General features: G+C 35.7%; 1 protein-coding gene across 3 annotated transcripts; it reads right to left on the reverse strand.

The window, feature by feature from the left end:
* Window positions 1-2,801: 2,801 nt before the first annotated feature.
* On the reverse strand, window positions 2,802-17,996 carry LOC136220108 (E3 ubiquitin-protein ligase UPL6). 3 transcript variants are annotated; one of them, XM_066007807.1, is made up of 26 exons: window positions 17,427-17,996; window positions 16,399-16,496; window positions 16,161-16,288; window positions 15,927-16,038; window positions 14,845-15,025; window positions 13,701-13,883; window positions 13,391-13,573; window positions 13,034-13,112; window positions 12,797-12,909; window positions 12,376-12,677; window positions 11,835-11,931; window positions 11,518-11,661; window positions 11,195-11,278; window positions 11,042-11,128; window positions 10,673-10,813; window positions 10,473-10,598; window positions 10,051-10,149; window positions 7,940-8,007; window positions 6,835-6,901; window positions 6,565-6,735; window positions 6,384-6,473; window positions 6,185-6,265; window positions 6,003-6,076; window positions 5,832-5,903; window positions 4,815-4,870; window positions 2,802-3,192 (listed from the first exon to the last, which is right to left on the reverse strand). In XM_066007807.1, the coding sequence occupies exons 1-26, from the start codon at window positions 17,583-17,585 to the stop codon at window positions 3,155-3,157; spliced, it is 3,033 nt and encodes a 1,010-aa protein (XP_065863879.1). In that variant the 5' UTR covers window positions 17,586-17,996; the 3' UTR covers window positions 2,802-3,154. The 3 variants fall into 3 exon arrangements, with proteins under 3 accessions (XP_065863879.1, XP_065863881.1, XP_065863878.1); XM_066007809.1 differs by having other exon boundaries at window positions 4,781-4,870; window positions 16,399-16,485; window positions 17,427-17,992; XM_066007806.1 differs by having other exon boundaries at window positions 4,781-4,870; window positions 17,427-17,992.
* Between the last annotated feature and the right edge of the window lie 5,198 nt (window positions 17,997-23,194).

Raw genomic sequence — 23,194 nt, forward strand, 5'->3', positions numbered from 1 at the left:
TCCTTGAAAGAGAATGACAAGCAACAATATACCTCTACAGAACGCTTCTCGATCCCCTCCACAGCGGTAGGGAGCGGTACTTGTTCGCGCACACGGGAAGCAGAGGGAAGCCGCCCGAGGACATTGCATATGGAAGAGACAATGTCCTTGCAAGAAAAACTCACGGCCATGCCAAAGGTCCTAGTCCACCATCCGCTGATGTCGGGAATTGGCTGCAAAGGCGTAAAGAAAAATATCAAGAGAATAGCAGATAGCTCATGAGGAAAAAAGTAGCAATATAGAAAGAGGGAATAGATCAAGATACCTCATGAATTGGGGTACTGCTCTTTCCTTTGGATGAGGCGGATACGGGTGTACCGCCAACAGTAAGGGACACGGAGGTGTTCTTCTTCTTGGGACGAGAAGACTCTGTATCCGCACTTATCTTCCGCTTCCTCATCAAAGGAAGATCCTCGGAGGCAGAAGCGGGACCTTGTGAAATGGAGGCCTTTACAGGAGAAGCCGCCTCAATGGAAGGAATCGTTCCTCCAGAAGAATCCGCCCCTACAACGGAAGCGGTTCCCGCCATCCGCTTCTTCCTTCTCGCTAGGGCTTTAGCCTCCCGATCTGCAGCGATTTGAGATAAAGGATCACCCCTGCAAAGGGTTAAAAGAAATCATCAACTTGGAAATAAAAAGTACCTTGTACAAAAACGCGATAAGGGATATAGACCACGCGATCCCCCTCGCGGTAGGCAATCGCTACTCGGCTCCTTAGCATATGGAAGGCCTGATCATATGTCCATACAAAAGGAGGGGTACTCTTCAGGAACTCGATGACAGCGGATTCTTCCTTGCTGGGGTAACCGAAGTTCAAACTCTTCACATTGGGCCGGCCCCAACGGCGAAGGAAGTTCAGATTTCCCTCATTAAACTTGATAAAAAAGTAAGAGCGATCCCACTCGCGGATCTTGTTCAGCTTCTCGTCAAAACCATAGTATCCGCTCTGGCGGATGAAAGTGAAATATCCCGCCGAACTCTTGAAATGATGAAGCTTGGAGAAAATTTTGAGCGAGAAAGGAACCTCCAAACAATCCGCCAGAAATTTATCCAGGGTCAAGTCGGCCCATCCATTTGGATGTAACTGCCCGGGTGCGATTCCGTAACCGCCGAGGACGGAAGCAATCTCATCCGCCAGCGGATAAGTGAAGCCGCAGATAATTTGGGCGACGAAAATGATGAAATACCCCTTTGGGTAATCGCCCGGTCCTCTATCCTCCCCGGGAATGATGGTCTCGAGACCTTGGAGCCAAGGATATTGCACCCGCAAATCCTCAATGGTCTCGCGACAAACTAGGCTTCCCGACCTGTCCCTCTTTGGTAACAAACGAGGGGTTGGGACAGGTGGCAGAATCAACTTCTTAGGGTCAAAATCTAGACCTCGTCGGTTGTATTCGCCAGATGGAGGAAGTCAGCGGGGTGGGAATCAGACCCATGAGAACTGGTTGAAACTTCATCAACCATCTCATCAACTTCATGAGAAACCTCGCGGACGTAGTTCTCATCGAACGGTGCGAAGTCGAGGTCGGGGTTCGACATGTTGAGGAAAAGAAATAAACAGAAGCAAAAAGCCGAACAAGGTACAAGTTATGAAGAGGAAAACTTACATGGGAAAGACAACACAGAAAAGTGACGAAAATAAGAGGTCAACGCCGGAAAAGATGACGCCGGAAAAGAAATAACGAAAGAGGAAAAATTCACAAGTTTTTGAATTTTGAATAGACAAGCAAAAACGAAGCGTCCCCTATGAACAGACCCTAAAGGGCTCTTGTATCAAACTAAAGGGGAGGCATGTGATGACCCGCGATGCTAAACCGGGTCATATTCATTTCGCAGGCTCAGTCCATACTTAGACCCATGGTCTAAGATCGGATGGGACCCGAATAAAGGAAGCGGGCGCAGCGAGTAACCGCCCCGAATGGGACCCGAATAAGCAGAAACGGGTGAAGCGAGTAACCGCCCCGAATTCCTAAACGGAGCATTAAGACTCCCACTCAGAACCACGTTCGTTGCCATGAAAGCCACGAAAGGGACATGGCCTAAAAAGGGGGAACCGCCCTCAGAACGTGGCCCATTAAGGAGTAACCGCCCTCGGCGGTTACCTAAAAAACACCTATAAAAGGCCTTAAGAACAAGGGAAAAATGTACGTTCACATTTTTTGCCCTACAATATTATTGTCAAATTACCAACCCTCTTACAAAAACTGACTTGATCGTCGGAGAGTTTTCCCGGAGATCTTGTCTCCGGTTCTGTTTTGCAGGTAACTCCGGCAGGGAATATCAAATCAGATCCGGCAAGTTATCAAACTATTATTTATTAGTCACATCAAACCTTCCAAACAATGTTATCCATAAACTCAACAATTTTGTACTTTTTGCTAGTTATTATCAGTAACACAAATATTTTACACTTTACTAAAATTAATTGTGATTAACATGGCAGATTTAAATGTGAAATCTTAAGACATAATTAATGTTCAAAATGTTTGATGTAAAAATTAAATAACAATCAATCCAATCTTTTCATATTTTCGATAATGTAGCACTTTCATCTTTCCCAATAAAGCAAAAAATCTTCCCTAGATAAGACAAATTCCTATTCCCCAAGCAGAAAGAATCTCACAAGTATTTTCAGCTAAAATTGATTAAATTTGAACCATTCCGTATGTTAAAACTAGATCTGCACTTCATCGGAAATTATAAAACCATAACAACAAAAATACAAAATACTGTAAACTTTTTACTCAATCAAAACACTGAAGAAGAGACTAACCTTTCTCATTTACAGATATTAATATAATAAGAAGACAGTTCACCAATTAATCACTTTAATTTAAAGTAGTACAAAAAAACTTCATCATCTACATAATTTACATATATTATATCTATATACTACTGCATATATATATATGTTGCCCAGATATATATATGTACATTTGATACCATAACTAAATGCCATCCTAATGTACCCTTACGAGTCGACACTTGGGTTGGAGTCTCACAACCTCCGCAACTCTAGTGTAGCTCTGCATGGTCTGCACGTGAGGATTGTGATTACTTGATGTTGCCACGAGATGTTTTAATCAATCAACTTAGATCAAAACCGGCTTCTGCGTTTATAGCATATAGCAATTTTGTTTCCATTTGCTGTTTGCTGCATCACCATCAATAGTGCAAAAAGTTTTTACTCCGTGTCAGCAAATCAAGCTCGAGGGATACTATTACGAGATATTATTGTACGGTCAATTTGTTAATATTGTTTCCTTATAGAATTCTTGTATGTTTAGGAAAGTAGATTATTACGGGATATTATTGTACATTGACTAATTGGTCAATGTACAATAATATCTCGTAATAAATACACAACCGAAATTGAAGCAAGAAAGGCCTAAATCGAGTAATACAGATATGATGGAAGACAAAATGCATAGGATTGTCACTAAGGTTTTCGGGGAAGTTAAAGTTTGCGTGCAAAATGGCTCAATTTTACCACTGCAGTACACATACTAGCTCAATTTTACCCTTTTCTATAAAATATCGTTTACTTTTCGTCGACAAGGATAAAATTGAACTGGATTTTTAATCACGGGTGAAATTGAGCTAAACTAAACTTTCTACCATTGACACAAAATTCCGCTATTTTGTACGGTAAGATTAAAATTGATCTTCCCCAATAACCTTACGGGCAAACTTAACTCTTATCCCATGAAAAATTGAAAATAGAGAATTGTCACTAAAAGCCCAGATGAAAGTACTGTCCAAAATGGTTTTCCAAAGGGATAAGGGCCAAATTTAACCCTAAAACGTGGGGAAATGCAAATTTAGCCCTAACGTACAAAATGGTGCAAATTAAGCCCTAACTTTTCAAAGAAAGATCAATTTTAGCCCTACTTTACCAAGAATTCAAAAAGACTGGTTTGAATGTTATTTAACTCTCACTTCAGACTTTCCAAAACAGGTTTGTCGATAAATTAAAGCAGTTTAGCAAAAAAATTTGTTGGTTATATTTTCGGTAACGTAAGGCTAAAATTGATATTTCTTTGAAACGTTAGGGTTAAATTTGCACCATTTATATGTTAGCTAAATCTGCACTTCTCCTAAAACATTAGGGTTAAATTTGGCCCTTATCCAAACACGAAAAGAAGTGTGAAATTGTGTTCGAACAAAACCAACAGTGCTACACAGAGACATTCCCTACCGTGATCTTTTCCCCTGCCTATCCATATTTATTAGCCTAATACATCCCTAGCCTCCTAAACTTGTCTAGAAAAGTCTAACAACCCCTCCAATTTTGAAAACCATTGATTGGCCCCTTGAAGTTGCTTAAAGTGACATAATTAGGCCTCTAATTCTACTACATGGGGATGTAAGTGGAAATTTTCATAAGTTGTCGTTTTCAAAGTTCAGGAGGGGCAATCAGCTTTTTGGCCAAATTGGAGTGGTTGTGTGTGCATTAGACCTTCCTCATTTTTTTTGTTACAAAAAGTTTAGGTAAGGGTAGGTCTACCCACTCCCAAGGTTAGGGCAAATCAGACCTCGATGAGGATTTACAATGGAATTTACAGATTACCTATCAATGAGGGCTAAATTTTAACGGAGTGGGGAATCGAACCTCAAACCAGTCAACCAGAGGTTCAACGCCTTACCACTCGGACCAACCCTCATTGGCTAAGACCCTCATTACTACCCTAAAGTGGCAAGAAATTTAAATTGAAAGTCCTGAGTAACCAAAGGATAAGAACCTTCTGTAAGGTGGAAGCTTTAGAAGATTCATACAAGTAGCTGATGTTGGTAACCGGTCAAGAGCCTCTTCTGAAGCACTTCCTGCAGCTCTAAGAAAGAAAAACAGAGAAAAAAATAAGTCTAAGCAAAAATGCAGAGAAAATAATTAACAACGCTCTCGTAACAAGCCAATTTGCCTTATCATCTGCACCTATGTTGCACGGAAACTCTTCTCCATTGGCGTTTCTGTGTTTCTGTGTCCATTTCCGTTTCCGTTTCTTTTCCTAGCTAAATTTTCTTTGAAGTAACATTTTCCAGTTTCCGTTTCCGTGCAACATAGATCTGCACTTCTCAACTAGATTTGGTAGAGACTGTGTTGTTAAAGGCGCGTCGGAGGTAAGGCTCAGGGGTCAGCGCCTCTCTCTGTGTGAGACGGGCGATGTCAGCCACACGTACACCCTTGTCACACAGAGTGGGGGCGTGCCCAGGTGCAATTTTAGGGGGTTTTAAGCTTCTAATCACAAGCCATAGAAAGTCTTTATGCTGAAGGGCTCAGATAAAGTTAGATCCAAAAAAAAAAAAAAAAAAGGTTGTGAAGGTGGCCTCATTATCCACACCTCCTGTCGAGCTGCGATTCTAAAGGGCACAAAACACTTAGAGCATCTCAAACAGCCAATTAGTTGGGCTTTTAAATTAAAATTTGAGAAGAGAGAGTTAAAAACCAACTTCAATAGTCACTTAGTGACTCCTCAAATCACTAAGAGCCTCTCCATCCTCTCTCTTATTGAGGAGCTCCTAGTGCCTATATTTCATTTTTTATTAATAATTTATTATTGAGTACTATTGGTAAATATAACAATACTTACAAATTTTAACGATAAAATAATAAATAAGGAGTGAATATGAGGAGTATTGATGGAGATGATAATGACTCCTCAAATTACCAAGAGTCAATTGTTTATATTATTTATTCGAGAGTGGACTAAGAGTCTCTTGGAGATGCTCTTAGCAGCTTCCCCTCCATTGATCATGAATAGGGACTATAAAGACTAAAGAGTAGAGAAATCTTACCTCTGTATGCAAAATGTTGGCTCAAGGAACTTAAATCCAAGTAGCGGTCCTCGCGAGCAACCTGTCACAAACCTAGAAAGCATCTTTCTGGTTAGATCAATTTGGAATACTTGAACGTATAGCACAACACAAGTAATCCTTAAATAAATGATCGAGAAAAAGACAACTCACTTCAAAAACTTCTTTTGATTTTCCAATGTAAAGCCTTTAACAACTTCCCAGAACATCTCAATGACATAATGATCCTGTTAGAAGACAATAAATAGAGTGGTTAATTAACAGAAATTACAGCTATCTTTTAATCATCCACCGAAACTTAATTTATTCAAATGACCAGGAATGAAAAAACGTACACTGTGATAACCTCCGGCATAATTGGTATTACGACGAAGATCATCAACATCCAAGCTTTCAAGTGAACCTGATATTAGGAGCTGTAAACAAAAACCAATTTCATATGGTTTACATGGAAAGAAATGAAATTAGAAAATAAATAAATCTGACAATCATCACTATGGCGATTCACAATCTCTTCGTAAAGCAACAGAATACCTGAAGCTCATGTTCATTGAACATGTCAATCCAATCTTTTTGTATAAGTTGTTGAAAGCCTCTCAAGAAATGAGAACTTTGTTGGCGTATCTGGAAAAAAAATTCAGATTATAACCATCAATTTACAGAAGACAGTCCAACATAGAACTGAAAGAACCGAATTGAAAGGTGGTTCATATACCTGGAAATTCAAACGATGATTGGATACAAGATGAATAAATGTAATAACATTTTTATTGCCAACACGCAAGTTTCTTCCTCCTGGAAGCAGTTCCTCTTCTGTTTGCTCTCCATATTCATTATTTACAATGACAAAGTAGAGTTCCAAGTCACCGATATCACCTTGGTAATGCTGAAGATCACAAAATACAGACAGAAATTATATATATAAAAAACATTTTGAAAAAGAACCAATCGGAAAGCAAAAGCATCCATTGTAAGCTAAATGAACCTTCAAGAAAATGAGATGGCGATATAGTTCTGGATCCAAGGAAGGCAAGTCATTAAGATAGTTGAACCTGATAAACCATAAAATTAAACAAATGAAAAACATGCTTAGTTAAGCCTGATAAACCATCAAAAATAAAGAAACCAAAAATTATGCTATCATGTACTCATACTGATATCCATAGTAAGAGAATCTGATAATCCAAATAAACCGATTTATCCACCCCAGCATCACCATGTACAACATAAACAAATGATACAGCAATATTCCCAAATAACGCTTAGTAATAATGCTATGAAGATCAAAGTATAACAATAATCAGCATAAGTCACTGGAATTATCCTGCTGACTAATTTTCAACTCGCCAAAGAGAGCAACGTGCTAAAAGCTGAACTAAATGGGAATAGAGAGCAAAGGAAGTTCTTAAATACCAACAGAGATGTACAAATAAAAATCAGAAATAGACATTTCACATATAGTATTTGAGATGGACCAAGTTAATAAACAATGCAAAAACACATAGATCAGATGTAACCATCTGATATCACAAATGTGAATGACACAAAGCTCTCTTATCCTGTAATTTACACCATCAAAGGTCCTCCCTTATATGTAATTTTCCTCTCTCATTTTTGTGGAATGTGATAAAAGCCCTCTAGATAATAGGGTTACAGGAAAAAGATGATCAGTTAGAGAAGCATAACCTGCTCTGATTTGGTCAAGTGAATTGTGTACAAGAAATCAGGTTCTTATTATAGAAGATTCTAAATATAACTGAACCAGCATCAACATAAATTTGATCTAGGATTTCATGCCTTTATGTATAACACAATTAAGTGAACAACGAGTAGTAAGAGAGCTCTTGATATCACCAAATGGATTTTTTTTTAACAATGATAGCTTGTAATGCATTACAAAGTTAATAGCATTATGCACCCAAGTGATTACAGTATTATCGAGTTTAATGACACAAAATTCACGAAGTTAAAGCAATACATCTACTCCATGTAAAAGACAGACATGCACAGGTACACAGGTGGATGTTACCACAGAATGCATACAAAGAACTTGATCAAATCTGGAGTATAAATGAAATTGGAGATCATACTTTTGCTTCAATTTGCTCAAGAAGAATGTTGCAAATGGTATATCAACAAGAATACCTTCAAACATAGCCTGTTGAAAGAAGGAAGACAGCGGCATTAAGATAAGAGTGAATGCAGGGAATGAAACAATCAGATGAACTTCAAATGTTCATGATCTGAGGGAATCAATTCAGAATCCAATTACATCAACTACGTATTACATTAAAAAATAGCAGATCCACAAAAACAATGAGACAAAAAGACACTGATTCCCAAGGGGTTTGATAATTTAAAATCTGAAAGGTAATTAGGAGGCTGGCCAAGATCGACTTTGAGAAACCATCATATCTTCATTGTGTCAAACACATGAATCCTGGAGTATAATACAAAACCCTTAAAATTTCACCAGCCTGATACATACAACTAAAGAAAACTCTTCTGACTTGTGGCAACCAAAGAAATGATATTACACGACAATCAGACTTCTAAAGCAAAATGTCATTCCTTCGTAAGAGTTGGCAGGGTGACAGAGTGATACAAATGAAACCATTGATCAATTGTTGGGCCCATCAAGTTAAGGGCCTAAATATGGAACGTTTACTCTACAAGGAAAAGGACACAAGGAGGAACAAGCCGGCAGATGTTAGTTACTCAATAGGGATGAGAGAATAATGGTTATATAGCACTGTCGTTGTCAACAGAGAGAATGAGGGGGTATGAGTTTTCTGTTGTGCCAGCAGTAAGGTGTCTATACTGATTTATCTTTTGCTTATATCTTTCTCTTTTAGTCATTTTTCTCTTCTGTTTTGTTGAGTATTTCATTGAGCAGGACTAACCGGTGTCTCTCTCTCTCTCTCTCTTCTATTACTGTTTCTTACTATTGTTGCTAGTTCTTTGTTTGTCATATTTGAGACAAAGTCCATCAAGTATGCTCTAAACTATTTGCACATAGCATAAGCTTCCAAAGTTAGTATATATTGATATTTGATACCATTTTAATGTCTACACAAACACAAAAGTACAGCTGTATGATACCAAAAGGACAGTTATTTTACTAGCGCAAGCAAAACCACGGAGCGTTTTTGAAAAGTGAACGAGTATGATGATTTGGTTCGACTCTCTCCGCACCATAGTTATTGAAGGTACAAGGCGCACTAAGGCGCAAAGCTCAGGCACATACCTAAGAGACACAAGGCCCACTGAAGAAAAATTATACATAAAATCATGAATAACAACAATTAACATTTTTACAATGCAACACAGTCAGATAATAAATCATATCCAATTATCCATCATCTAAATTAACTATGAACTCTCCAATAATCATAATTCACAATAATAGATTCTAAATCAAAACATTGAAGTTCAGCAAAATCTTAAGTTAATTAAATAATAGTCTAATAACTACTTTTCATGGTGACTAAAGTCGCCATAGTCTATATTCAACACTCATCAAAGTCATCACCACCACTATCATCATCTCTAACATCAAATTCATATTCAAGGTACTCGTCTATAAGCTAGGTTCTTCTTCCTCATCATCTCAAATAACTGTAGGAGTTCTTTCTCGAACACTAGAAGGTGGTGCTTTAGCCTTCTCCTTTGGCCTAGGCCTAGCACTTGCACTAGAGGTCTTCATGATCTTTTTTCCTACTCTAGTATGTTAAAACGCAACTGTAGATAATTTAGATAGGGAAGGATTGAGATTGAACCAACCACTTTTTAACTTGAAACCCTGGAGTCTAACGCCTTTTGCGCCTAAGGCACGCCTTTGATAACTATGCTCTGTACTTCACCTAATTCACTAACATTACCAACCACAGCCCTTTCTCACCACAATTGAGAATGACACTTTCACGCAGACATTTAACTCTAGATGCAAGTCTCATTGTCTAGCTAGAAAGTACAATCAACGAAGAATTCTTTCCCCTCAGTTAGCCATTTTCTAGCTTGTGGGCATGTGAACCTTACAAAAAAGAAGAGAATCCAATTATTGATCTGAGGAATCCTCGAATCAATGCTTTCATGACCAACAAGTATCCTAAGTAAGCATTGAATCTAACAACCAGGTTAATCTACCAACCACCCTCAGACTTTGTGAACAGAATGAAGGCGAGAAAAGAAGAGTTAAAACCTTTGCGAGAAGGGTTCCAAGAAAATGGAAAAACTGAAGATGTTGCTCATGTATCATTCCCGAACCAGGATTAGGGTAGAGAAGGTGATCTGCTGTCTCCTGGAAGCATACAGCAAGTAAAAAGTCAATAAAATAAATAGTAACGATTGCAACATAAAACCAGCCACCAAAAGTTTGTAAATTATGAATAAAATGCCAAGAAAATGTCAAGCAACCAATGCACTATAGCACTCAAAATGCTCATGTATGTGCATGACAAGTGTTATTTTCCATGCATAATAAGATTAGTTTACCTATTTTCAAAAAAGACAAACAGTCATCTCTATTTGATTGATTAACAATAGACTTAACTCACTAAGTACAACTGACTTTTAACTCAATTGTGGTGGATTTGACTAATGTAGCATAACATGTATTTCAACCTTAAATAACCCATATTGCACATCAAATGCTGCTCGAGTGATATTCTCCATGAAATCTTTAAAAATTCCACCACCATCAATGCCAGCCTCCTCAACTCCAAACTCGTTGACAAATGTTACACGAATCTGCAAGTAGGCAGAACAATGATTGAACCATACATCATGAACTTTTCAAATGAATACATAACCAAATAAATTACCAATCCCCGAAGATCTTCTTCAGACAATGCACTCATCTGATTATATGCATCTTCCAAAATATGATCCCGACGTATTCTAAACCTGTTCCGTGTAAATACACCTTGGGGTCCCTGTCTTTGCCTGGCTGCCAACAATTGTGACTGGAAAGAAAAATATATATAACGGACACAATATCAGACAGAAAATGGATCGTATAGGTAGAAAAATTATGGACATCCGAATGACTTGTTGTTACCATGGAAAATGTAGATTAATAATAATAACAATAATAGATCAAAGGATGCATGGAAAGAAAGATATGATAACCACTTCAACTGCATTTCTTATAATTTCTGCTATTACAGAAGAAAAAGGCGGTGAACACTCACATTGAATATTTTAACCCTGCTTGTAAAAGGCACTAAAAAAGGAGCTCGCTTCATTATGTCATTTGCCTTGGTGCCATCTATTACAGCCTGGACAGAAAAATGTAAGGAAACAGTAACAGAACACTTTGATTCCTGGAAATCAGGGATGCTTACCTGAGAAATAAAGAAGTCATCAACACCATCAGCATGGAAGTCACTGGGTGGTACAAATTGCCGTCTGTTGTTCCAATCTTGCAACTAAAACAACATTTATTTAAGATGTCAGACAACGTAGAGCATATCATCTCCTGAAAAATTAACACAATCTACTTCAACCAGATATGAGATATCCCATCTGGACCAATAAGTATTCATGGACCCCATCCTAATTAGATTTACATATAAATGAAATAAAATAAAAATATTAACAACTAACTTTGTACAACAACCAACCATCAGGATTAGCTCTTCAGAATTTTGGAATTCAGAAGAAGTACCTGAGATAGTAATTCAGAAGCCACAACATTAACTCTGTGTTTGATCGATTCAACTGGATTCCGCTTATATGCAGAGGCATGCATGACAGGTTTTACCACATTGTTAGATGACATAGGATTCACCCATAAGAGTTGCCATAAGGCCTGCACAGAACAGTCATTGAAATTAATATAAATTGCATATATCACATCTGTGATGTTGCAAAGTGAAATATTAAACACAGTTCCAAAAATAAAAAATTGTTAAAAGTAAACAGTCCACAGTCCACCTTCCCCCTTCCAATGGAATTGACGTACAAGTCATCAACTTAACGTACCTGTCTCAGAATGATAATTAAGCATCGCATATCTTTTAACGATAGTGGCTTCTCCTGTTCATAGAACTCCTCGTTATCAACTATTGTAAGCATGTGCCTATTGAACAATGAAAAGATTGAGGAAAACAGTATCACTTCCTCCAAGTATAGAGAGAGAATCCAGGTTGAATAACAAAAGACTACAAATAGAAATCCCATGCCCGTACCATAAAGATATGTATAGATAAAGGATACAAGGAAGATGTCAGAGATTAACACAAAAACTAGTAAACTACGGTTGGGCCTTAAGTATCAGCTTGAGCTTTTAGTTCAATTGGTTCCATGACTAAAAACACATGGTGAGATGGGCCTCTGTTGTACAAGCTTCAAGCCCATGGGGCATTCGCATGTGGGGTGCATCAGAGATTAATATAAAAACTATTATTGGGTCTTCACTATCAGCTTAAGCTTTTAGTTCAATTGGTTCCATGACAGAATAAAAATTCAATACCAATATAAGTAGCAATCAAAAAAAAAAAAAAAAACTAGACAAGACACTTACTTGTATATGGGACAAAAAACAGCAAGAGGCAACAACCAACCAGGCACATCAGCAGGTAGATGTGAGAACTGCTCAGGTAATGATAACCATTTCTGCTTTTCATGACACCGCTTCATAAAATTCCAAAGAACTCGTACTAGATCAGTTCTATAAGCAAGTACAGTCATGATTAGCTCGAGAGGTAAAGTATTGAAAGCAACATGCAGAAAAGCACATGCAGCACCAATAGCAGTAGCCTCTTTCGCATCTTGTTCAAAGTGGGAACCAGTAAGGTGTGAAATGCCTCCAAACAAAACATTTGTCTGTTCAAAAATAAAAAATCCAAATTAACGATTAGCAATTTGACATGAAACGGTAATATGCCCTAACTATTAGGACTAAACCAACATGTAACTGGTAGATGGCTATCAATTCAGGTTACCAATTGTAAAAGAAAACGTGAATCTATGGCATTGGTTATCTGTTGTTCTAAATCTCTATTCAAAACTATTTCCATTTCATCAGGTAAAGTGACATCCTCCTCGCCAGTGGAACCTGAAGAACAACAATAACATGCATTTATCGGCACCAATCAAGCAGATCAAAAGATAATAATAAAAGGTAGCCTAGTTACCAAATAAAATGTCTAAAAGAAAAAACTTGTTTTAAGAATTCATACTGTCTTTAGTTTCCCGACTTGATATTATAGGAGGAAGTGTCTCCAACAGAAATGTTGTAACAGATGCGAGGTCTATGGCCTATGAGAAAACAATTAAGAGAGGGAAAATTAGATACAAAATCCAAATATGCTCTTCCCTTACAAACAAAGCAACTTGGAAAAGGAATGAAACAACAAACAATGTCAAGCAAACTAGAAAAGACATGGAGAACATAGAAATGACAGGACGAAATGGATACGGTTATGTCATCAAATAAAGCTCCTAGTTCCAATATGAGATACACATATAATCTGAAGTACAAATGCATGTGATACACTTGTGCACAAGAACATACTTGGATTTTCATTAGATCTTACCATCTCAAATAAACAATCACGCTGAGATAAATATTCTCCTGCAGTTTCTAACATATTTCCTAGGAGACAAGCATGAGAAGGACACTCTGCTGAAACATCATTGGGCAAAACACTAGCATTGTCCTGCACACAAAGTGCCATCTGATGAATGTAATATTGGCTCAATTCCCGTTTTGCAAAAACCTGGGCAAAAATAAAGTCATTATAATGCACTGCAATTTGAAGTACAAAAAAGAATATAATATTAATAGTGAACATTAAAGAAACAACCACGCAAAACACAGCAGAAAAATTAAAAAAATTTATAAACCTCTTTTAAATTCGGAAACAACCGCCACAAGAAAGGAATTGTCAGTATTTGAGAGGAGAAACTCCATTGCGGATCAATATGTGGGCAAATACATGGGTCCTGACCAATGTGTAATATTACAAGAGAGAGCATGCGCTCCAGTGCAGATACTTCTTCAATGGAACCACTTGCCTTCATATTTTCCTGTACATAATTGAAAGGAACAATCTGTCCTCAAAAGGGCAATGAAGGTTACCAGATTGACATAGAACAAGCAGAGTGAGGTAAACCTCATAACAACTTCAATGGCTACAAAAGTTGATCATCTTACAAGTTATATTGAAACCCTTAAAACAGTATGATCATCACAAACAGGGATTATAGAAAGAAAGAAAAATGGAAAATCACATAACATGGTCTGTTTATAATAGTTCACCAATTTTATACAATTTTTTAGTGCATCAATTTCTTTTTAGCTTCATTACTGAATTTGACTCCCATTAATATTTTCTTTTTCTCCTTTGTTCTCCAATTATTACCCCAATAACATAACGGAACATAACCTTTAGTTATTACTAATTATCTTCCTCACTAAAGAACATTTGGAAATGAAATTCCCTCAGAGTCTAAGTGCTACAAGAGAAATATGAAGTGGTCCTCTATCCAAAAGGCAAACAACCATGGGCATATGCCAAAATAATTTTTCTCCCAATTACTTCCACCTTTATCATAAAGGCTGGTCTTCTTGAAGCAAAGAATGATTTGGAGAAAGCATGACCATAAAAATAACCTAGGTTGGTCTCCTTGAAGCAAGGAGACCTCAGAAACGGGCATATGCCAAAATCATTTTTCTTCACCTTTATCATAAAGGTTGGTCTCCTTGAAGCAAGGAATGATATGGAAATCAGTAAGGCATTTCTTTGTCAAAATTCTTCAGTATTACAAATCACATGAAAAAAAAATAATGACCAAGTAGGTATAGCATCTATTCCAGCTACGCTGGACAGCTCAGAAGTCCAGGGTTGTATCTCACACTAAATAATTGAATTTTGTAAGATATGTTGTAGAAAAGGAACATGAATACATCGTTCAGATCATACATAGTATGACCAGGATGAAATCAAGAACTAAGAACAAGAAAACTTTATACGAATAAGATGGATACCTTTCCCGTAAGAACAATTTCCCTAAACTGCGCAAAGACATTTCTTTGCAAAAGATGGCCTACAATCTTACATGCCCAAGGAAGTTTTTGATCTATCAACAGGCCTACAACTTCCAGCAAAACGACAGCTGGTTCACTAGATTCCCGTGGTGTCATCAAAAGCTGATCTTTCAATTGTCCTCTGCTCCAAAATGAAACACCATATGAGCAACACTTGCATCACACGGCTACTTAAGCAAAAAATAAGAATTATACATGACTTGGAAAGATTTTTAATAGCTGAGCACATCAACATAAAAAATCCTAGAACCACATGCAACAAGAGAAGTGTGGACCATAAGCTAAAGACAGGGAAAAAAAAAAAAACAAATGCACTCTAGCAAATAAAAATTGAACAGAAAACAACTGCTGCGAATGAAAAGCAAAGATCATGCATAATTGTAAACTGCATCAAAATGCCAAATTGTTTACTTCGCAAGGAAACTCCTTCACCATCAAAACATTAATCCGCCTTTTGAAAGTTCACAGTTTACAGAATAAGCTACCATAATGTTCAAATCTATAGAATAGGACAAATACATATATTCCTCACCAACCCACAAACTTGTCCCTTAAAGCCTAATCAAACACCTAAAATAATATTCCATGTTACAACCTTATAGTACTTGAAGGTGTTGAAAATTATTAACTGTATGTGTCTAAAAGTCATTTATAAATTTCAAATTATGTACTAAGCCCACCAAAAAAACAATATGATTTACACACATGCAACATCTTGTTATCCAAAATAAAAGCTAGCAGCACAAGAAAACATTCCAAGCATATGCTCATTAATCAAGAATACTAACGGCAAGTACATATCACTGGGATTCCAAAACTAAATGGCTATATTATTAGGAAAAAAAGGTTACTCGCCAGCAACTTTACATGCAAAAGCATCAATTAATCAGGTTCCTTGCATATAATAAGGGCTGACCGTATAATAAGTTAAACTTGAGCATACTGGCAATCAGATTTAAGACAGTGAACTGAATGTTCAGCAATTTTGAGAGATACTTGAACAAAGCCTCCTTGAAACTAACCTATTATGATATACAGCCTGAATACAGCAGAGTGCAAGTTGTTTCACCCTATAGTCCACCAAAGCACGATTTTTCAGATAATCCCCACCACCAAACAGACCAACGATATCCCCTGTTGCACGATAACAGCTATTTTATGTCAAATAATATCCTCAGCAGCAAAGTAAAGCACAGCCAGATGAAAATGCAAATCTATCTACTCATAAGCTTCTAAGTGGTCTGACGAAATTATACCACCATCTCGAACAAATCGTAGAAGCAATCTGCAGGTCTCCACCAACATCATAAAATCACCAGAATTTTGTGCCTTGAAAAAAAAGAATAGCAGGCGTAGAAACTCTGAATCTGGACCAAAAGAACACCTGAATACAAAGACAATTTAAAATATTAAAAAAAAAATGCTTCAAACATTAAAACTATAATATTATTCATTCAAATTCGTGAGATTGTTATAAAGACAATGTGTCGCTACCTGTCTACATTTCGGCAATGCTTCCCGTAGGTTATGTAGAACTGATCCCGCACTTTATGATGCTCAATTTCCACTACCTTTCTCCCTCTGAAGCATTTCTGCAGACACTTTATCAGTCAAAACCTTGCAAAACTGCGCAATCAAGTTCTAGAATTTATGTTCCAGACAAAATTTAAACTCAAATCATCCATGCTCCATATATCTTTGGATTTCAGATTAGATACAGTATGAATAGGATATATACACATTCAAATATAATACTCGATTCCAAGTTACGATTATAGTGACTTGACTTTCCAAATTTTTCTATATCACGATATAAACCTGTCCAATTTAAAGGTCACAAGAAAAAGAAACCCCCCATGTTATCTTTTCTCTTTTAAAGGGATATAATCATTTGAATGGGCAGCTTGATGGCTTCTTATCTTGCATTCACCTTTTTTCATTCTAATCATATGCTAAATGAACTATATTCTAGTCCTAAACGTATTCCAAATGAACTACGCAAAATGTTTACTTTTTTAGGACAAAAATGCCCTTTATTTCAATTGCAGAATTTTGATGAATTCGGGTGTTCATTATCTTATCTACTAACACAAGTTACTGTTTTCACATCACACATTCCATCCTAACCAATGTTAATAAATTAAATTGCAGAGAAATATTTATGGAAACAAACTTAGGCATCACAATGTGACCACTGTAACCAAACTATAATAATCCAAACTCCCAACCTGCAATATAATCATCGTCCTCAACTCTAAGGGAATTCTTCCAAACTAGGGATGGCAATTTGGGTTGAAGTGTCATAATCTTCAAAGTTATATACAATATAAATGCAACAAAAATGGTGATCAAATGCGTCGTGTTACCCCTATTCCAAACAATGGTATCCACTATCCAGCAAATTACAGAGAATGTGAAAACAACTCAACAAAATATTCGGCATATAAGAATTCCCAAGTCCAAGCCATGCAAATTCCTCTCAACCTCAGAACAACAGTCCGAATAATCAAAGAAAACCTAACCTGAATTTTAATTGCAGCAGCATTTTGTTGCCGCACCCACAACCTGCGATTTCTTTCCAATCTAGTTTGCTCTATAAGCTTTTGTCTATCCCTCTCCTTCGAACTCCGGCCCCCCAAATCAACTCGCTTCCGAGTTGTTGGATCACCGGAAAAGAACATCCTCTAAACGTACTCCCGACCTAATTCCTATTAATAATAATACAATATATATCAATCGCACTGTCAATTCGACCTCTCGAAATTGACAAGAGGTTAGCAGATGCTTCACGTGGAACGTACAGTATCGAGAAAGCAAATTAGAACAAAGGATCAGTGACGTAAATTATCGAAAATGGCAGAAAAACAGATTGTTGCTTTGAGCTAGGGAAAATCAACCGGAGAAAAGGATAGAATAAATAAATTGTCTCTCTGGTTTCCTTTGCGGTGTGGAGATTGAAGAATAAGAAGGAGACGACTACGACGGAGAAGAAGAAAAAGAGGAAGAAGAGGAAGACTGTAAATTGATTTTGCAGTTCGCAATAAATGTGCAATACGGCAGGGTGTTGAATGTCGTTTTTAAGGTTTTGAATGAAACGACATCGTGAAATACTTTGTAGTTCGGACGGAAACTGAAATAATGCCGCTGAAGTGCTCATTAGTAGTAGTAATTAGCAATAATCCCCGCAGAAAATTGAGGACCTCGAGTTTAATATTTTATCCATAAATTATTTGCGAGCTTATTTATGAATAGTTCATTAATTATGTTCATAAGTTTCACTTTTAAACAATTTATTAATTATTTTCATTAATTATATTGATTTTAAGTTGCTTTAACATGAAATTACATGGTTTGAGATCTACAAAATTAAAGTTTACACAAACTACGGTGTTTTAAGTTTCTTCCTTTGTAGAAATACTATTATTAAAAAAAAAAAAAAAATCAAAACCAAGCTTGCTTATGAGCGTGTAACGTGTTCATGAACATTACTTTAATTGAGCTTGTTAATGAATCTATCATCGATCTACTCACAAACTTTCGAGCCGAATTTCACCGTACTCAAACTTGACTCAGGTTTAAATCGAGCCGAACACGATTGAACTTTTATCGAGTCAAACATCGAGCCGTTCATGAGCGACTTGGCTCATTTACAATCCTAGACCAGTTTAGTATTGCTTTTTCAGACATTAAAGCAGCAATCCCAACTAAAATCAATGTTTATCAATGCAAAAAAAAAAAAAATCTTATAAGCTCATAAATATACTTTCATAAAACGTTACGATTTGTAGTTTTTGGAAAAGTAGTTTTCACACCTTATCAAGTTTTATTATTATTATTATTATTACTATTTGAAAAAAATAGCCTTAATCAATATATCATAATATATTTTTCTATTATTTTTCATTTCGTGGTTAATAGAACTTTCATCATGTATTTATTAAACATTTATCAGCTTTTTCCACAGTACTTTTCTCCACAACAGGTTCTATGATGTCAAAGTAGCCCTAGGTAATTTCATACTTCTTTGTGTTGAAAATATTTGATATGTGCCAAATATAATCTATTCGTAGCGGAAATTGACCGAATATAGGCTAAATGGATAACTATAGTTACGCTCGGTTGGTGGATATAAATATATAGACACACCCAATTAGCCTAACTCTAATGGAGAAACTTAGAGAAAGAGAGCTATGTAGCCTCTTTTCTCCTCCTCCCACGCGCCTCTCTCTCTCAATCTCAACAGCTGCTCGTAGTTTGTGGATTTATTGTGTTTTCTCCTGATTAATCTCGGTGTAGTTGATTCGTAACCGGTAATACGAAAATTGTGGTTTTCGTTCTTTTGATATTCTACCGCTGCAATAAACTCAACGAGTTTTTACGCTACAAGATGTAACTCGATAACCCGTATGCATATTCGTTTATATATGTGTTAAACCTTCATTGGTACCAAAGCCACATATCTCGTATTCTTTCAGTTTTAATCTACGAATGTGAAAAAAAAGCGTAGTTTTTGAATTCTTAAATTAACATATGCATTAGATATGTGTGTTATTGGGCATGTATACGTATTTTATGGATTTTTTTTTTTTTGTGAAAAACAACACTTGAATCACATAGAATAATGTGTTTTTGCGATTTAAGGTTTCTGATTTAGAATAGTACGAATTCTAATCTCACAGTATTTTTCACATGGACCTTGATGACCACCACGTGAATTTGGTCATTCATCGTTAGATCTAGACTGATTAAATCTAAGCCATAGGATGCTTTAAATCTCTACCTTAGGATTTTAATCAGCCTAGATCTAATGATGAATGAGCAAATTCACTGTGGTCATTAGGATCCATGTAAACACTACTGCTAATCTCAATTGAAAGTGTGTGCGCCTCAAACCTTAGTTTTTAACAATTAAGGTTAGTTTGAGAAACTAAGAGTTTCAAATCGTTTATGCTAGAGATATCTGTTGAAACACCTTTCCAACCAGGGACCAACAATATCGAGTTCAAGTCCTAATGCATGCATAAAAATTAAATTGAAAAATTATAAATCTTTCAATGAGTCAAATCTATGTGATGGTAGACAATTTTTCAATTAAAGAAAACATAATAACACTCATACAGGGAGACAAACCACAACTACTCATATAGAGAGACAGACCACGACCCTCCATACAATGAGAAATACAATGGCCTTGTTTGGTAAAGAGCGTTTTGGGATAAAAATAGCGGTTTTGACCAACTTTAGCGGTTTGACCACTGAAACCGCTGATTGGAATGTTTGGTGGAGAGAGATTTGGGAGAGAGTTTTGGGATGAAAACGCTAATTTAGAAAAAGCTCTTAGAAGGAGCTTTTTCAATTAGCGTTTTGCAATATTAAAATTAATGGACTTTTTTAACCCTAATAGATAGACTCCTCCTCTTCTCCTGCGCCAAAATTAAAAAAGAAATGCCTTTATTCGTCTTTTTTCACAAACCGCTATTATCAATCAGCTAATTTTTACCAAACAGGTCTACACAAACAGCTAGTCAAGTCAGCTAATGTAATCGGCTAACAGCTAACAACTAATGTAATAAGCTAACAGCTAATTCCCAAACAGGACCAATAAACAAAAAAAAAAAAAAAAAAAACTTCAAATAAAAGAGAAATTACTAAGTCTAACATAATAGTACATTGATCAAAACATTTATTCAATAAACAAAAAAGCAAAGTAAATAAAGAGTTTATCTTTCTGTTAAAACCTGAATAAAGAACTTTGAAAGTTTAATTTACTGCTAGGTTGTACTGATGAATTTCTTTTTAGAGTTTAAAATAATCTACCAATTTGGGGAACTTGATCAACCAATTTAAATCAAATCAAATGCTTTTGGGCTTATCATGGAATATGATAATATTAAATTTAAAACCCAATAAACCAATCTAAACTAAATTAAGAAAAGGCCTAAATTAAGAAAAGGCCCACCAAGCTTAATTACATTAAAATGGACATAACAAGGACATAATTGTTAGATGTATTTCCATTATCTAACTGAAAATTTGTTTGATTATTCTTTTCAGTTGTTTATTATTATTTACTGTTTGTTTTAATCGTTAGTTGTTTACTGTTTATTGTTATTGTTGTTGATTTATTAAGTGATTAACACGTAATTAGTCATATTCAAGATTATAAAATGTGAATCAAACATCATAATCACATTAACCTAATGTCATGTGATAATTTCAAACGGTTGAATTAAGTAAATAATAAATATAATTTTTAGTTTTTTAGTGGCATCTGACTGTCATGACATACGTAAAAATCAATCATTTTCAACGTTGTTGTCATATCACTATTCAAGTTTTTTTTGTCTTAAATGGACAAAAATGACTTTATTAAAATAAAAATGAAAGGTCAATGACTTTATTGAAACAAACTGAAGTTCAATGATATTTATAAAACTAACTTCGAACTTTGGTGACCATTGGTGCAATTAACCCTCTAATTGTTTGTTGTTTTACTCCAAACAGTAAATATAAAGTGTTTAGTTATGATTGAGATACAACTACTGATAATTATTCCGAAAAAGATCAGTTAATTTCTAGCCACAATAGCAAAAACTAAAAATAAACAACAACAACAGTAGTGTGTGTATATATATATGATAACATATAACTTTAGCTCAATGCTTATTATAAATGGGAGCAGATTTAGCTTCTACATACAAAACAAATGTAATCCTAAAGCTAATGTTTATCGGACGGTGCAATTTCAAGCCTCATTAATAAAAAATATGAGTTTTTTTATGTGCAATTTTATGTTCTGACCACCCGTCAGCCTTCAGCGTTTTGGCCACCAAATAAGACTTGAAGTTGCACATTTTCTATTAACGAGACTCGAAATTGCATCATCTAGTAAATGTTAGACTGAAGATTGTATTGGTTTATATATGGAAACTATTCACTCTCCTCCAATAATCATATCCCTATACATATCATTAAGAGTTGTACATTTGTATCTACGGCTGAGCATGGATCTTAGAGATTCTTGAACTAAATTAAATACCATAAAAAGATATCAAATTGGATTGAACTGTTGACTTTTTCTTTAGGACCGAACTGAATTGTACCGTCGACTTAAATTTGGTACAATTCTAAAGGTTTTCAAATTCTTAATATTACTGAGTGAATATGTTGGAGATTTTGGAGTCGAATCGAATATCACAATCTTATGTCTAACATTAAAAGTTGTACATTTGTATCTACGGCTGAGCGTGGATCTTAGAGATTCTTGAACTGAATTAAATATCATAAAATAAATATAGAATTAGTTTGAACCGTTGACTTTTTCTTTATGAACGAGCTGAATTGTATCATTGACTTACATTACGTACACTTTTGGAGGTTTTTAAATTTTTAATATTACTTAGTAAATATATTGAAAATTTTGGAGCCGGACCAAATATCTTAATAAAAGGATCCAAAGCCGTTGACTTTTTCTTTAGAACCGAACCAAATTGTACCGTTAACTTTATCCGATACAATTCTGAAAATTTTCAAATCATCGGATTGTATCTAACCGTACTCGCCCTTATTCGTGTCAAACCGGATGGACTCAAATCCAACCTTATTAATGTCAATGGAAATTAGGTTAAATTGCAAGAAAATTAAAAATGTTAATTAATTTAGTTGTAAGAATAATTAAGAAAATGTTAGTAATTATTCAAACTGTGAAAATGCTTATTGAGCTGACTCTTGCCTTACCCACTTTGGATTTTTTTTTTGACTTAATTCTTTAATTTACTTCAGTTCTAGTTGACTATTTAGCCTTTGACTTTATTTATGTTTCAAACCCTTTTTTTTAAGGTAGTAAAACTTGGGTTTTGAGACTAGCTAACCTTAATTAATAATTAAATGTTCTGCTGGTAGGAAAATTTTAGTTATATCGTTATTAATTAGATGATGTGGTAGGTAATTAGTTTATTTCATGTTTGTTTAAAATCGGTGGATCCGCCCTGACGGGACGAGGAATTCCCAATTACAATCCTCGTGAGTGAGAATGGAGATTGTTTTGCCTCGTGCTTCTGGGAATAGGTATTCCCACCCATGGGATTCCCATCTTGTCCCCTTATATCCTCCAAGGGGAATTCTGCGGATTTCCCGATTAATTTCTTATATTAACAATTATTATTTTTATATATGTTTTTTTTGTAATTTTTTTAGGGTTATTAGATTATGTCAATTTTATTTTTTCTTTCCGCCACGCAACTCAAATTTAATCTTATTATTTATCGTTATACTATAAAATAAAATAAAA

The sequence above is a fragment of the Euphorbia lathyris genome, chromosome 2, assembly GCF_963576675.1.
Source record: "Euphorbia lathyris chromosome 2, ddEupLath1.1, whole genome shotgun sequence".
In the NCBI taxonomy this organism is placed as follows: Eukaryota; Viridiplantae; Streptophyta; class Magnoliopsida; order Malpighiales; family Euphorbiaceae; genus Euphorbia; species Euphorbia lathyris.